Source organism: Amaranthus tricolor, chromosome 5 (genome assembly GCF_026212465.1).
Source record: "Amaranthus tricolor cultivar Red isolate AtriRed21 chromosome 5, ASM2621246v1, whole genome shotgun sequence".
NCBI lineage: Eukaryota > Viridiplantae > Streptophyta > Magnoliopsida > Caryophyllales > Amaranthaceae > Amaranthus > Amaranthus tricolor.
In genome coordinates this window covers 16137252-16153518 of record NC_080051.1, presented here as the reverse complement: position 1 = coordinate 16153518, position 16267 = coordinate 16137252, and the positions used below count along the sequence as shown (strand labels likewise).

Here is a 16267-nt window from a genome sequence, read left to right as displayed (position 1 = left end):
TTCTATTTTGTTAATCCATACATGATTATTGTTTGATGTTGATTAAAAACGTTTATGCCTTTGAAAATGGATGTAATTTACTATTTTTATCTATTTAGTTGAAAATGGATGAAATTCTCCATCCATCTCCATCCATTTAGTCGAAAATGGATGAAATTCTCTATCCATTTACTCGAAAATGGATGGAATTTTGTTTCCATTTTGTTAATCCATACATGATTATTGTTTGATGTTGATTAAAAACGCTTATGCCTTTCAAAATGGATGTAATTTACTATTTTTTGCTTGTTTTTAGGCTAATTTGGATGATTCAATTACTTTGAAGTTTTGGTATGATGGGGTATTAAAAAAAGGAGTTGTGGGCTTTGAGTATGTGTATGGTATATGTAAAACCATCTCCATAGACCTAGATATGATGTCATTTTTTGAGTTAGAAGGAATTGTAAAGGAGGATCTTGGGGTAAAACATGAGTTTTGTCTTTGGTATCAATTACCTAATGTTGTTAGCTTTTTGGAAGGGTTAAAGCGAGTTACCGATGATATTTGTGTTGGGAAAATGACTGAAATAGCTGTTGAAAATAGAGCATTATCTGTGTATGTAGTTAATGATAAGGATAATGAGATGTTGGTTCTAGAAATATCAAAAAGTGGTACTAAAGGTAGTGAAGTTTTGTCCACTTTTGGGAATAGGAAAAAGTTGACCCCTAAGAGAGCATCTAAGGCAAAACAATCCCTTAGTGAAAGTTGCATACCTCTTGAATATGATTTTTCTGAAGATGAGCCACATTTTGGTAATAGTGCTGAGGTAAGTGATGAAGATGCATTTGAGGAGGATGATTCACAAGATCTTAATTATGAGCTATTGTACTGAGCATTTTGAGGGCAGTCCAGCTGGAGCTTCCAAAAGCAGAACATAGGCATTGTGCGAGGCACATCTACGCAAATTGGAACAAGTCATTCAAAGGAGAAGAGTTGAAATTACTGTTTTGGAGATATGTCAAAGCATACAACTTGGTTGATTTTGAGGAAGCAATTGCGGAGATAGAGGATGTTAATCCTGTTGCTGTTGATGCCTTTAGGAAATATGGTCCACACTTGTTTTGTAGATCTTTTGTCAAACTAGATGGAAAGTGTGATGTTATTTTGAGCAATATGGTAGAAACTTTTAACAATTACATCATGAATGCCAGATCCCATCATTTAATAGATATGCTTGAAGATATTAGAACAATGCTAATGAAGAGGATGGCTAATAAAAAGGAAGAGGCATTGAAGAAGTGGAAGGGTTTGTTATGTCCCAAAGTACAAAAAACGTTAGATTCAGAGAAGCAAGAAGCAGTTAAGTGCACTCTCATTCCTTCAACATCAACTCGTTTCCAAGTAGCCTATTGTATGTATGTAAAGGTAATTATTGAAAATATTGCTATAAGATGTATGGATTGACGCTATAATTCTTGAATCGAAGAAACTTTGTTACACTTTTTCATTACATTGGATTTTCAATACATAAAATTCCATTACATGATCAAATTCTTATACTTAGCTTAACATAAATAAGAACAATTCAAATAAAACCCATGATGCAACAAGTACAAATAAAACTTAACGCTTTTTGTGAGTTTACATATTCAACAACTTTCAATTTCAACATAGCTTCACTTTCTTTCAACTTTGCATTCTTAGCCTTCAATTTCCTTATTTTGTCAATCAACATAGCTTTCTCTTCTTCCAAACAAGAACAAATTTCACTTGTGTACTCTACATCTTTTTCCCACTTAAAAAATTTGCAATCTTGTGCCTACATTTCAAACAAAATCATGAAACCCTAATTGATAAAGAAATTCAAAAATAACATAAAACAAAATAAAGCTATTGAAAAAAATAAACTTACTGGCCAAAATGCACATCCATAAAACCTCTCACCAATCCTTGTTCCTTTTTTGAGTACTTGTAATTTAGCATGAACACCGTGTTTACATAAAGGAATTCCTTTTGCAATTGATGTTCTAGATTGAGATGATGACGAAGGAGAATACATGTTAAAATATCAAATTACTTTAGAGATTAAAATGAAAATGGAAAAAAAAATTTAGATGTTGGAAGAAGTAATTAAATTGGAAGAGCAAAGTGAGCAAATGAGGAAGAAGAGGCTGCTGAAAAAAAGCTGTCTAAATACCCATTAAAATGATGAAGAAATGGGAAATTTACTGTTTCTCCAGGTAAAGAACTGGTCAGGTATGCCAGCGGGAAACATATATCAAAGTTCGTATTATTCATGTTTAATTGAAAGTTCGTATTATTGTTGGGAAATCAGTGAAAGTTCGTATTATTTAGGGTAATTTTTCCTATAATAAAAGAGATAGAAAATAACAATACAATAAAATAAAGGAGTTAGAAAATGACAAATGACAAACTCTTATTGTCTTGTCCAATGGATAAATTAAAAGGGTTAGAATTGATTAAAAAATACTTTATTTTCCTAAATTATTTGAAGTTATATTAGGTTAAGTATTTAAAAGATTTGTAGAATTATTTCTTTATACCTACATAATAACCATATTATATCACATTGTATCATATCATATCATACAATAAAATAAAAGAGTTGAAAATGACAAATGGCAAAATCTTAATGTCTTGTCCAATGGATTAATTTCATTTAAAATGATACGATAAAATAAAGAGTTGAAAAATAACAAATAGCAAAATCTTAATGTCTTGTCAAATTGATTATTTTAAAAGGGTTATAATTTATTATATAAAACTTTATTTTCTTAAATTAATTTGAAACTATCTTAGAGGGTGGTTTTCATTGTGGTAACTGTAGGGAGGAGTGGTAATAGCGTTTAAGGTGTCCCATCTAGTGGGTGGCGTCTAGGAGAGGGGATGGGATGTTCGTCTAGAAATAGAAAAAGGGCTGGCTCGATTTTGGTTTGTGGGTGGCATATTCTAGGATGGTGGTGGTTTTGGTGGCTAGGGTGTTATAAGTCAATTTATGCAAAGAAGAGGAGTGGGGTTGCGTAGGTGATGGGGAAGGGGTGGGCGAGGAGTGCAAGGTGTTGGGTCGATGAAGGTGGTGGTGGCCGAAAGTGGGTGGTCGCCAGGAATGATAGTAGTGATGTGGTTTTTTTTTCCTTTTTTATTGCATTTTGTTGTATTTTTCTTTTTAAGATATTCTACATGGTAGCAACGAATTTTTGCGAAATGCTAATGGTAGCAAATCTTAAAAAAATTCTACAAAATAGTATTGTACTTTTAAAATTTAGCTGTCGTAACATTAATGCCCAAAAAACGTTAGATTATCTGTTAAGTTGTTTTTACACTTGTCTTCTTTCATTAAAATACAATAGCCTTTTTTCCTTAAAATTTCACAAAATAATATTGTACTTTTGGAATTTAAGTTGTCGTAACATTAATGCCCAAAATATATTAGTTATACGTTAAATTGTGAAATTTCAAAAATACAATGCTATTTTATGGAAACTTTTAAAGATTTGCTACCATTGGATTATGGCAAAAGTTTATTGTTTGGCAAGGTTGACTTCATTCTACTTTCTCTCTATTTTCTCTAAATTTTAACAGGCGGCAATATTTCATATTTAAAAATTGTCATTGCTTAAAGTAGCAAATTTACAAGTATTGGTTATCATTGATATTTGGTTATATTTTTTTTATTTTCACTTCTTAAAACAAAAATTAAAATACATTATTACATTAAATAGTCTTTCAAAAAAAAACTACCTTAAATAGTACATTGCTAACTGCATTAGAAGTTACACAAAATTAAAATCAGTAACGAAGTAGCAATTTGTCTGTTTTTAAATTTCTATTAAAAAAATTAATGTGTAGCATCGTTTATAGATCATGCATAGGAAAATGGAGTAAAGTGAAAAGTAAATTGTTTTTTAACAATATATATTGACAAAAGAACCGCAAAGATAGACCTCCGACAAGATCAAAGAAGCAATGCGCAGTTGAGATGTCGGAAACCTTTGAAGTTTGAACTAGTTCAAATGAAGTTGTCACATAATGGATCAACTAAAAATATGCTAACTGTATACTACAAGTTGTATAAGATGGTGTCGCCGAGAGACAATCATCATACATGGCTTAAATAGCCCATCTGATACATATTATGAGACTATAGACACCTTGTATAAAACCGCCTCACCATAAGATGTGCTCGTATGATCGGTTAATTTCATTGATTGATCACTTTCGGAATGTAAGGAATCACTCTAGACTCTACTTTAAGATTATAATTGATCATTTTAAGATTATAAGTAATCACGTTAAGGTTAAAAGTTAATATCTTAAGATTGTACCATATATAAGGCCAATCCAATAGAGATTTCTTGCTGTTAGACCGTATCATTTGAAAATTTGTAACCACATAGTGTAAATGCGAAAATGAGTTACAATACCTCATCACATTCTGAGGTAAAACATAAATAAAGATTACTAATCTATTACACAATATTAATAATTGAACGAGACAGAGTAAGAGAAAGCAGGAAAAAAAATGCAATCTCAAGTAGATGGTCCAAATGTCCAAAGTATGCATAACTAATGGAATCACATTCCATTTAAGAAACAAAGATAAACTGACTTGGCCATCCACAATTAAACACAGATGGCCCTGGCTTTATATACAACTGACCAACAACATAAATCCAGTCATCTAACAACATATATTGATTATGTTCATAGCCCTCAAAGATTAAGCTTACGATAACAACTAACAAGACATAAGATGCAAAATGGCTACTCGAGATAACTTCTTTTTGCGCGCCATTGAATCACCCAAAAGGCTCCATCCTCTTAAAATTAAAAATCAAATTCTCCAGAGGCCTGCCATGAAAACATCAGGTAAGTAAAACGAAGAAATATTCAAACACAAAGAAAACACAAATATTCTAAGGCACAATTAAAAGTGGCAAAAAAATCATTTGAATCCAGGTTTGACCCAAGCCGTATCAGGTGATGAATCCTCCGTTTCAGTCATCATCATCATTATACCCAGTATATCCGTTTCAGTCATACTGACAGTAAGCTTCTTTTTTTTTATTTAGACAATTTTAGGTTATCAATTTTTTGAATGTAGACAATTAGCTTACCATAATGAACACGATAGCCATATTGATTCAATCATGTTTTGTGTCATAATCTGGTCATGCAACTTTGGGTATGGTCCTAGTTGGTCTAGGGGAAGGTCTAGGCACAGCCCTCATCAATCACAGTCGATTCAGTATCAAAATGAACTGACCTTGTTGAAAAGTATGTCCTTGTTGCTTATGTGCATTATGCCATCTTTAAGGGTGCACTTCCATCGGCTCTTGGTACGGGTCACCTAAAAAATGCATCGATAGATTTGATGAATATATGAATACATGTTGGAACAATATAAGGGTGCATGACCAAAATGATGATGACTTTGAAGCAGTAAATACCTTGTCGAACTGAGCCAGAACTAAATGTTGTGTGTTAAGCTCTTCTGCTTGGTCAATGTCATCCAAATCCTCATCATCATTTTCATTCAGAGGTGGCTCATCGTCACCATTTTCATCTCCGACATCATTCTGGACAAGGGGAGCAGGAGTTCCTGCTTGCAGGTCTATAGCAAACACAGTGAATACAAGAAGCAGACCTTACACCACAAAATAAACATCTTCAAGGGTACACTGGGAAATTTAAAAAGCATACCACTAGGAGCTGGAGTGTTCACAACATTGTAGTCTTCATTAACCCCTTGATAATTGTATATCTTCAAGGTAAAAAAAGGTAGAGGTAAGCTACTGAAGCAAATAGCCATATTAAAAAAAAAAAAGACACAATCTTGCACCATAAGATGTTGGCATGAATCTTCATTTTCACAAAAATGATAATCAAGTGGAATAAAAAAGAAGGGCCAAGGTTTTGATTGTCTTGTAATATTTGTATTTCATAAATCAAATTATAATACCAATTATCAAATAACATCTAATGGACGGAACACTGAAAAAGTAAAAATACAAAAAGATCATATTTGCCACAATTACAAGCTAGACTAAAGCGTAGGTCTCCACTCTACAGAATATTTGCCTCAGCAAATGTCAACTTTTCAGGTCCTCCACTAAATATTCTTCTCGGTTACATGACATTAAAAACAAAAAATTTGTGCAATGAAGTCTTATATTATCACCACAACTATTACTTTAAAGCAATTAATATTAACTTCATTACCAAAGGAAAAAGTTGCTATACAAATGATAAGAGTCATAGAAAATGAGATCAGTAGGACAGACCAGAGATCTAACCTTGGCAAAAAATATATTTTAGTATAAAAAGATATCAATTTCAACTAGAACTTTTGTACTATTAAGGATTGAAAAGATATAAATATCACAGCTACATACACATATAGCATGCTCTGTAGCCTAGTTCAACAATCAAAAGAGATTTGAAAACAACAAATACAACAAAATTCTACAGCTACCACATTAAAAGAGCAGTGAGAATGTAAGCATTCTGTGAATAAGACCTTATTGATTTTAAATAAAGTAGGACTCATTCAATCACAAACATCTGGTTTGGCTTATACACCCTCAAGCAGTCAATACAATAGGGTTATAAAAATCAAGTCAAGCAAAAAATCTTCATAAAAACTTGTATCAAGCATTATACAGCACATCTCATCCATTTGTACACAATAATCATTTCCATATATATTGAAAAACTTTTAAACAATGCACTGAGTAGCACCAATATCATTAAATAGTAAGTGGTATGAGACAAAGTGGCCTCCAAGTTATTTGGTACAATGACCGAATTCATTAAACCCACCCAAGTGTGCAAGACAAGATTGTTCTGGTGCGAGTGCAAGACATCTTGCAAAAAAGTTAAAAATCCATAAAAGATAAGATGCTACACTACAAAGAAGTCATGCAAGCATCAAAAATAAGAGAGGTCAAAAACAAATGGAAATCTAGCCCAGCATAATTTATTACTAAAAATACAAGAGGGGTCTATAAAAAGAACAAACTCGCAATCAAACAACTAGGAGGGGAAAATCTTACATTGGGTGTGGAAAGAATATCATCATAAGGGTCGGGAATTGGTCCATCTAGTTGTGGAATTCTGGAAGAACATCCTTTATGCAGTGCAGATGCGCCACCTCTTTCAGTTGAATTGCTTTGTATAATCTAATACAAATTGCAGAATATTTACTCTATCATGAACTCTCAATCACAATGTTCAGAAAGACTAGCTTCTTTATAAATGTTAAATCTTCTACATAAAATGACAAAAATAAGCATATTCTAAGTAATAGTAGTCAATAAACAAGACCAGTGAACAAACATAGCAATCTTGGTGATACAACTTACAAAATGCAACCAACTCTAATATTTAGGTCAAAGACGAAAAACAAAAAAATACTAACAATATAAATCGGAATAATATGTTGCCTAAACAAATGAAGCTCCAGCCTCCAGATACTTTCAATTATTAATACTTGGCTCCAGAACAAGTGCAAAACTATAGCATGTATACATTTGACTAATCAAAACACTTATACAACGATGGTTAGAGGTAAGGACATTATGCAAATTACCTAACTACTTAACCACAACAACCTGTTGTATGGACAATGAAAGTGCTAACCAGCTTTCTTTATTCTTTAGAAAAAACAATTAGCAAACATGAACATCTACCAGCTACAACATCATGGATTTTCTACAAAAACTTTAAGGCAGTTCCTTGACAATTACCATAAAAATCTTTCAAGCGTAATAGCTAATGCATAAGGAATAGATAAAGAAACTCGATCACCCTACTGCACAACCTTGGTTTTAAAAAGCGCCTGAGGGGCGCCTAGGCGTGAGACGCACCAAGGTGACCAGAAAAACACCTCAAAGACTCAAGGCCCAGCGCAATACAAGAAGTGAGGGAGAATAGCGCGCCTCGTGCGCATCCTGTATGTTACCTTCTATTTTTGCTTTTTGTTTTTTAAGTTTTGTGTACTAAAATACTTACCTTTGCTTGATTTAATAGATTACCCTTAAAGAAATAGTTGTTTATTTGAATTTAAAAGAGAGAAAAGCACCTTCTTGCCCTAGCCAAAGTAGATGAAGATAGCAGAAGGAGCAATGTTCTTCTCTTTCAAGTGTGCCGCCATTCTTCTTCCCTTTTCTTCTTCGTTATATTTTATTTCTAATCTTCTTTTTTGAATCTAATTTCGATCGCTTCTCTCTCTTTCTGATTCTTTCTTTTCTTCTTATTTTATTTTATAATGTTTGGATAATTATTTTTTTTTTGTTTCTTCTTTTTTTCTTTTTATACTTCTTCTCCAATCTTTTATTACAATGGTTCATTTAATCTCTAATTTGTTTACAAATTAATCAAAAGAATAATGATAAAGTAGTGTTTATCTAACTGTATGTTGTAATAATACGAATTTCATATTGTTTTAACTATTAAATATCTTTTAAAATTGAATTTGGAGCCTTTTAGGGAAATTGTGCACCTCAAGAAAAAAGAGCTTTTGCGCCTCTGTGCGCCTCGTGCCTCTTAAAACTAAGTAGGCAACTCCTCACATCCGACATTCTACTTTCTGTTATGAGTCCCTAAGAATGCGCTTTCAAAAGTGTGCCCGAGACGTGCCTAAACACGAGGCGCTTAGAGGCGATCACTAAAACGCCTTCTTGAATCTAGGTGCAACCCAATATAGTAGGCACTCCAAAGGCGCACCTTTGTGGAGTTTTGTGCGACTCTGCACCTCGAGTATGCTAGATCACTAAAACGCCTTTTTTCTCTTTTTATTTACTACTACTTTTACTTCAAGGTCCTTTTTAACTACTCATTTCCTAAAGTAAAGTACTAAAGTATCTATTTTATTATTTTATATTTATTTATTTGAATTTTTCTTTTCTATCCATAAACACATTTAAGGCCCAATTTTTAAAATGTATTGATAAAGATTTTTGGGTTATTTGTTAGCTCTACTAATATAATGTTGCATTAATTTTTTTAAAATAGACAAAATTTTGTTTCCTACGTTTCCAAAACTCTAATTTAACGCTTCTTGTTTCCGTTTCCATTTCTCGTATCGACTTATCGTATGGTGTTATGTGCTATAGTGCTTATTTTACTTATATTTTATTATAATGTGAATTTCAAGTTGTTTAATTTTTATGATTTAAAATTGATTTTGGAGCTTTTTAGCAAAATTGTGTACTTCGCATTCAAAAAGCCAGCACCTTCAAAAATTCCATTATCGTTGGAGTCAAAATATCCATATTCCTAGAGATGCCAAATAACCAGACAACTTTTTCCCTTGCTTAAACAACCAGTTATATTTGGTAGACAACCACAAAGCATGTACTTGACTATTAATGATACACAACCACATTAACATCACAATACAAAGGATAACTAATAAGCAATCAAGTCTTGTCGTCACAAAATTTTCCTAACTTGCCACCATATTTATGCTTCATGCTAACCTCATATTGTAAAATATAGGCCTATTCACCATATTGCAACCGAATTGTAAAGATTTTTTAGGATATCGCAACCATAATATAGGTCGGGATAACCGCAAAACCATATTCGTTGACCAAGAAAGTTGTTTCGGTACCCTTATAGCATTTAACATCCTACTCTATGGTGTTGCTACTCAACCAGATTGGATAAGAGAGACAAGACAAATGAGATGGTAAGGCCGCTGTTAAAAAACACTAATGTGAAGTAAGAAAGCCCAAACAAAATGTTATTGTCGCCATTAGGAAATTTGGATTGGCATCGTAGTAGTTTATTTAGGGATATAATTATCCAAGCATCCATGCTTAGGATCTAGACATGGTTACACACTTGCACTAAAAAGCGAATAATTCATTTACATATATACTAAAATCCTATTTGTAAAGTTTTAAAGTCTAAAATCCTTGTTTTAAAAACATGAGAAGTTTGTTTCATTTATATTTACAAAATGAAGTTATATGCAAAGGACACGAATAGGGGAAAAGGGGAAGGAGCCATGGTTGAAAAAATCACAAATAAATACCTCCTCCATCATAGAACAGATAAACTATTTTTTTTAGAAAAAAAATGCAGAGAAGAACTTTCACAAGGCTTGCAAAATAACTTTGAGACAATAGGCATAATTGATTAGCAACTAGTTATCTCTTATTCACATATAAAGTCAAAAGCTATATCAAATTAACATAAATCCACCCTTGTGTTCAACCAAGGACGTGTTCAATGCTCAAAAGTCTAAATATTTACCTAAATCACACTCCTTCCCCAGACAGTTCAGTCTTGTAACATCATACATTTCCCATACATAGCTCATCAACTTAGCCCTTTAAATAATGGTATATCAGCCAAGCCAAATGGAATTTAGATTTGGACATCTAACCCAAGTTGTAGTTCACAACTCAAGATGAAACAAGTTTTACTAAAAATCACTTAGCAATTCACTCAAGAAGTTTCTTCACTAAAGAGGAGGTAGAAAACCTAATCATTTCTTGTCATGGTCATGCCTTATACATCATCAAGATTTTATATTACTAAGTAGCAAATACTAATCCTATGGCCTGCGTTTTACAATTTAGTCAAAACCCTTACAACTAGAAAGATAATAATTGTACTATAAAATACAACCCTTTTAGTAGCTAGAGCATAGCACATAACAGATTTAATATTTCTTCTCTCATAACTCCAAGAAAAAAGATCTAGTAAATTGGACTACATGTATCTTAAAAAACACACAAGCTGAAAGACAATGATGTGTCATGCATGTAAGGCTTGTAAAAAAGCCACTTGTAGAATTCTTTATCGCATACTCACAACTAGACCTGGGAAAACGGTCGATCGGTCGGGTTTTGGGTCGGATCAATTTCGGTCGGGTCATTTTCGGGTCGGGTTATTTTCGGGTCGGGTCAGTTTCAGGTCGGATCACTCTGGGTTTCGGGTAGGTTCGGATTGACCCAACGGGTTACCATAAAACATTAGAATATCTAATCGACTAATTCAACATAAAAAAAAATCATTAAAATGTCTAAAAAAAATCATTAGAGAAATTACATGTACGATTTTCAAAAAATAGTTGGTATGTCAGGTTCATTTAAGTGCAAGAAAAATAGGGGAATTAATACTTATTTTGAAAGACTTGTAAGATACGCGCTTTATAAAAGTTATTTTGTTTATTATAATTGTAACATTAGATAAAAATGACGTTAAAATTATCTTCACAATTTTCATGTTGGAAAGATATACAACTAACTAAGTACTTATTTCGTCTTATAAGATACGCGTTTTATAATTTAGGGTAGCGACATTCGTTTTTTGAAAAGCTCATTCAAACGTGCGAAACGTTCGTATAAATTATATTGATTTGCTTACTGAAATGTAGAAGAATTAAAAACTCATTTGACTGATTTAACAAGATACATGTATTCAATTAAGATGATTATAACGTCCTGTTTTTAAAGAAAAATAATTACGATGGCTAAAAAGACGTTAAATACGTGTTTTTTGAGATCTATTGATGAGTTTTAGGGTTCAAGTGATATACTCAATATGTTGAGATACTTTGAAAACTAAAATTTTATTTGAAATGAATTCTAACATTGAAATTACTCTAAAAATTGATATTAAATCGGTCAAAACGGGTCGGTTTCCGGTCGGGTCATTTTCGGTCGGGTAATTATCGGGTCGGTCATGTTTCGGATTAAGTCACTTCCGGGTCGGTCGGGTTCGGGTTTTGTCAGGTCGGGTCCCATGTTCATTTTCGGGTCGGATCAAATTTTTCCAGGTCTACTCATAACTAAGACTCACAAGGGGATATGAGCTCTACCTCTAGTTCAAATATATCACTAGATCCATCTTGCTGAGGTATATATCCACCTCCCGAAAAGTGTGGTGGAAACTCATCACGTTTCCTCTTTCCAGTAGGGCCAGTAAAGAAATCCTGCATATAGATCTCAAAAATTAGACAACTAAAAGTAAAATGGGTCTATTGACAAGAAACTCTACAAAATAATGCAAAAGTAATTCAAATGTATCATATTTAAAATATAATGACAAAACAGATCATCTGAAAACATATATGCTAAAACACCCTCCCCAAAAAAACTAAAAGGAATGATTAGGATTCACCTGAGTTGCTGGTTGTAAGGTTCCTCTATCCACCTCTTCACGACCTTCCACATAAGCTACAAAACATGAACAATACTATTATTCACAAGCAAAAGAAAAGAAATATACAGGGAAGAGAAAGAAAGCAAATTAACTAAGTAGATATATGTATATTACTTACCGACATTAACATCCACACCAATTGCTGGTCTCTGATTCATCCAAGGTGACGGAGCTGGCTGCAAGACCATTCAGATCAAAAAAGTTTTCATAACCACCCACCTATGGAAACAAACAATAACTACAATACAAACACTTGAAAGCCGACAAGCTACCAGCCTCAACCCTCATATTTAGATAACTATGGTCTTTTCCAATTAGATAAGAGGTAAATCTTAAATGGAATAAATTATTACTATTATATTATTATAACTATAAAAGTAACCAAATTAAGAGCTATATAAACAAATAGATAGCTAAAAAGGCTTGAAATACCATGTATGGACTAGGCCTTCCAGCTCCAGGCTTCATGTCTGTACCGACACCTTCATTCGAATTTGGAGTTGGATAATCTGTAGGTCCCGTAGGAATATTATACATTGAACTATCTGTTGTTCCAGGCAAAGGAGTCTGAATTGGAGTTTGAAGTGGCGTCTACAACAGAAAAGTCACAACATCAAAGTTGATCTCTTAAGGAACATATTCTGATATGAATTTGAAACTTTCCCATTATGCAAAAAGAATCACAAATGTACTCTCAATGTATTAGATTTCAACCAATATAACAATTTCCAACAAATAACCAACATACAATGGTACCTACAAAATTTCATATTTTACCAGTTTAAAAAAAATCACGCAGAAATTTAGCTTTTATCACACTTCAAAATTAATATCAAAAATCATTGTTTGGTGAATGTTTAAACATCATTGTCCAATATTTTTGTTTGCCTGCTTAGATAGTGAATGGGTGGTAGTTCTTCATTTGTTAGATAGTCCAAGAAATAATGCCAAAGATATTACTAGCTAAAACATGTGCTAAATACAAGATATTGAGATGCTAAAGGTGCGAGTAATCACAATAAGTTAAAACAATTCGGTCTTTGAAATTAAAGGTTACCTTTTGTAGAACAAAAAATATATTAAATATATTTCCTCCAATGTTATTTTTCGGAAAAATACTTGCATTCCACATGTTCCTTTTTATTATTCCACTTTTGACCAAAAAGCTCAAAAAAAAATTCAAAATGGACAAACATAAAGGAACAGATGGACTAGTAGAAAGATCAATAATTCTCAACGACATTGTTTTTACTTTACATATGAAGCTCAATTAAATATGAAAAATCAAATACGTACACTATTAGAGAAATGTTCCAAACTCCCGGTTTATGCTCACTACAATCATATTCATATAACATCAATTTTTTGATACTATTATCACTAACCGAAGTAAGGTTGCATACATCCAACCCCTCAACCCCATCCATGTGCGAGCCACTTAATAGCATTGGAATAATATAATGTAATGTAATAATCTAAGCCTAACAATAACCCTTTGTACAAAATATTAACTCTTTCAAAGTATCTTGGATGGTTTTCTTGGGAAGATGTTCATCATATAGTAGTGATCTTGAAATTGTTTCTATTATATTTATCTTGCTTGGTAATTGACATTCCCCTAGTATAATTTATAACAATGAATTCCTAAAAAATTTGGCATAATGTTTCAAAAGCTTGATCATTCATTAAATGAATTGTATTAGTAGTCTAAAGTTTTTTCATTCTAGAATATCCCTTGCTTTATAAACGCAACTAGCTACAAATACTTAAAAGTATTGATTCTTAAAATCTAGTACATATTTTAGATGCTTGCTCACTCATCATTGTATCAGCCTCACTTCATTTCCTTTTACAAATTTTCACACTTCATTTATATCATGTAGTATTTGAGAACAAGTATTTCATTTCAAATTATGAATTTCAATTATGAAATCATAAATGAAAAATTTGAGAACGACAAGGTTTGAATAGTCATTTTCAAATTCTCAATTTCAACTACTTTAAAAATAACAATGGTGGAATTTGATCCAAATCCAAATTTGTAAATTTTTGATTTGCCAAACAATAAATTTGAGTCAATTACAAATTTCAAAATGAAATCATCATACCCAAACATGGCATCAATACTTTTAAAAATCCGTATTCCTTTCTGTAGAAAACTACTCATTCACTATTATAAGCGATCTTACAGTTATTTCCTTCTATATATTTCTTGCTTATGATTGAAACTTCACTAGCAACTTATCTTCTCCCATTTTTTTCCGGTCCTTTACGCTTAATTTATGTAGACAATAACATATAATGCCCCGTTTGGTTATTTGTATTCAATTTGATAAGGGAATAAGTTAAAATGTTAGTTTTGATGAAATTTGTGTTATAATTCTCGTGGTATTAGAGCTATAGTTTTCAAACATATTTTTTTCCATCGTAATTTTTCATCACCACCAAAAAGCAACCATGATCATGAACTTTATTAAGTAAAATTTTCAAGCTAAATACATTGTAGTTTTATCATAATTCCTCACCCTTTAAAATCAACAACCAAATATGGATTGAAGCATCTTTAATACTACTATTATGATTTATGAGAGTAATGAGACTCAACAAGGTCATAAATGAGACACAAGTTCACAATCCAATTCTTGAACAGATAGGTGGATTTTTCAACAAAAGTAGCAACTCCATACACTTATGAAGAAACTATTACATTCGATCACAAAATTAATTTTAGATACCTTTCTGCCAAATCAAGATTTTCAACTTCAAAATCTTAAAGAAACACGAGCACGATTAAAATAATCGAATTCACATTAAAAGACGGCCCAAATTACTCACCGGAGGAAAAAGCATCTCCGCAGTAGGAGTCTCAAACTCTTCAGTACCTTCGTAAGGCACATTCAAATCATGAACCGGAGTAATTGCCGCCCCTGGCACAGTCTTCGGCACAGCCGGCCTTTCACTAGGCTGTAACACCGCACCGGCTTGCATCATCTTCAACTCCCACAGCTACAAAAAATACACATAAATTTTACGAAAACAAATCCGCAAATCACAAACCCTAGAATCAATCAGATCAGAACACTTGACAACCAATCTCACTCCAAATCAACCTAAATCACAACCGCAAACCCTAATTAAACATTATAAAAGCACAATCACGCCATAAAAATTAAAAACGATCGGAATTTTAGAAATTGATTAATGAAAAATTAGAAACACTCACTGCTTGGAGTTCTTGAAGAGCTTTTTCACCAGGACCTCCATCACTCATAAACTCTTCACGAACTTTCTCGATGACGTCTTCAATAACAGTGATGTAAACCGCGCTCGTGGTAGACGTCGTCATTTTCACCAGCTTAAAAACAATTATTAAATCTCCAAAATTCGTTCCTTCTCCGATCGAGTTAAACAAACCGGAACGATTTCTGTGAGGAACTCGGGTGTAACGGAAAATCAGCGAGCTGGATTCGTCAATTCCGATTCAAGATGATAGAGGAGAGAGAAAGGAGAAATAAGGCGGCGGAAATGGCGGTGGAGAGAGAAAGACAAGAGAAGAGTAGTGGTGGGGGAAGCGGAACAAAAAAGGAAGATTAAAGATTGGAATATAAATAGGTTTGCATCCGTTTATAATGCTATGGGTCCACGTGTCAAAATCTGCTGTGATTTTTTTTTTTTTTTGAGATACCTTTATATATTTATCGCGAAGATTTTTAAGTGGACATGAGTCTTTGAAAGAATGGGAACGCGATAAGAGTTGTAGTAATATAGTTTCCATAGAAAAAGTATTCGAAGAAATGAGTAAAGGTTGTTTTACCAAGATTTTATGTTTAAACATCACTATATTTTGGTCATGTAAATTATAATTAAGATCTCTAATAAATAAAACGATAAATCATATCTATAAAGAAGAATTAAATCAAATAGTTTATCAACTCAAGAAAAACCACAAAAAAAACAAAGAACAAGACAAGATAAATAAACATGATAAGGTAAGATAAGATAAATCAAGACTAACTACATGACTAAAGAAATATAAAAGAAATCAACGTCAAAACAATAAACAAAACATAGGTAACATAGATGTAGA

General features: G+C 32.6%; 1 protein-coding gene across 1 annotated transcript; it reads right to left on the bottom strand.

Moving 5' to 3' along the window:
- Window positions 1–4377: 4377 nt before the first annotated feature.
- Window positions 4378–15853, bottom strand: LOC130814084 (transcription initiation factor IIA large subunit-like). Its single transcript, XM_057680084.1, has 11 exons — window positions 15404–15853; window positions 15016–15186; window positions 12613–12771; window positions 12299–12356; window positions 12139–12194; window positions 11837–11950; window positions 7056–7181; window positions 5704–5764; window positions 5451–5614; window positions 5267–5350; window positions 4378–4851 (listed from the first exon to the last, which is right to left on the bottom strand). The coding sequence occupies exons 1-11, from the start codon at window positions 15524–15526 to the stop codon at window positions 4828–4830; spliced, it is 1140 nt and encodes a 379-aa protein (XP_057536067.1). The 5' UTR covers window positions 15527–15853; the 3' UTR covers window positions 4378–4827.
- Between the last annotated feature and the right edge of the window lie 414 nt (window positions 15854–16267).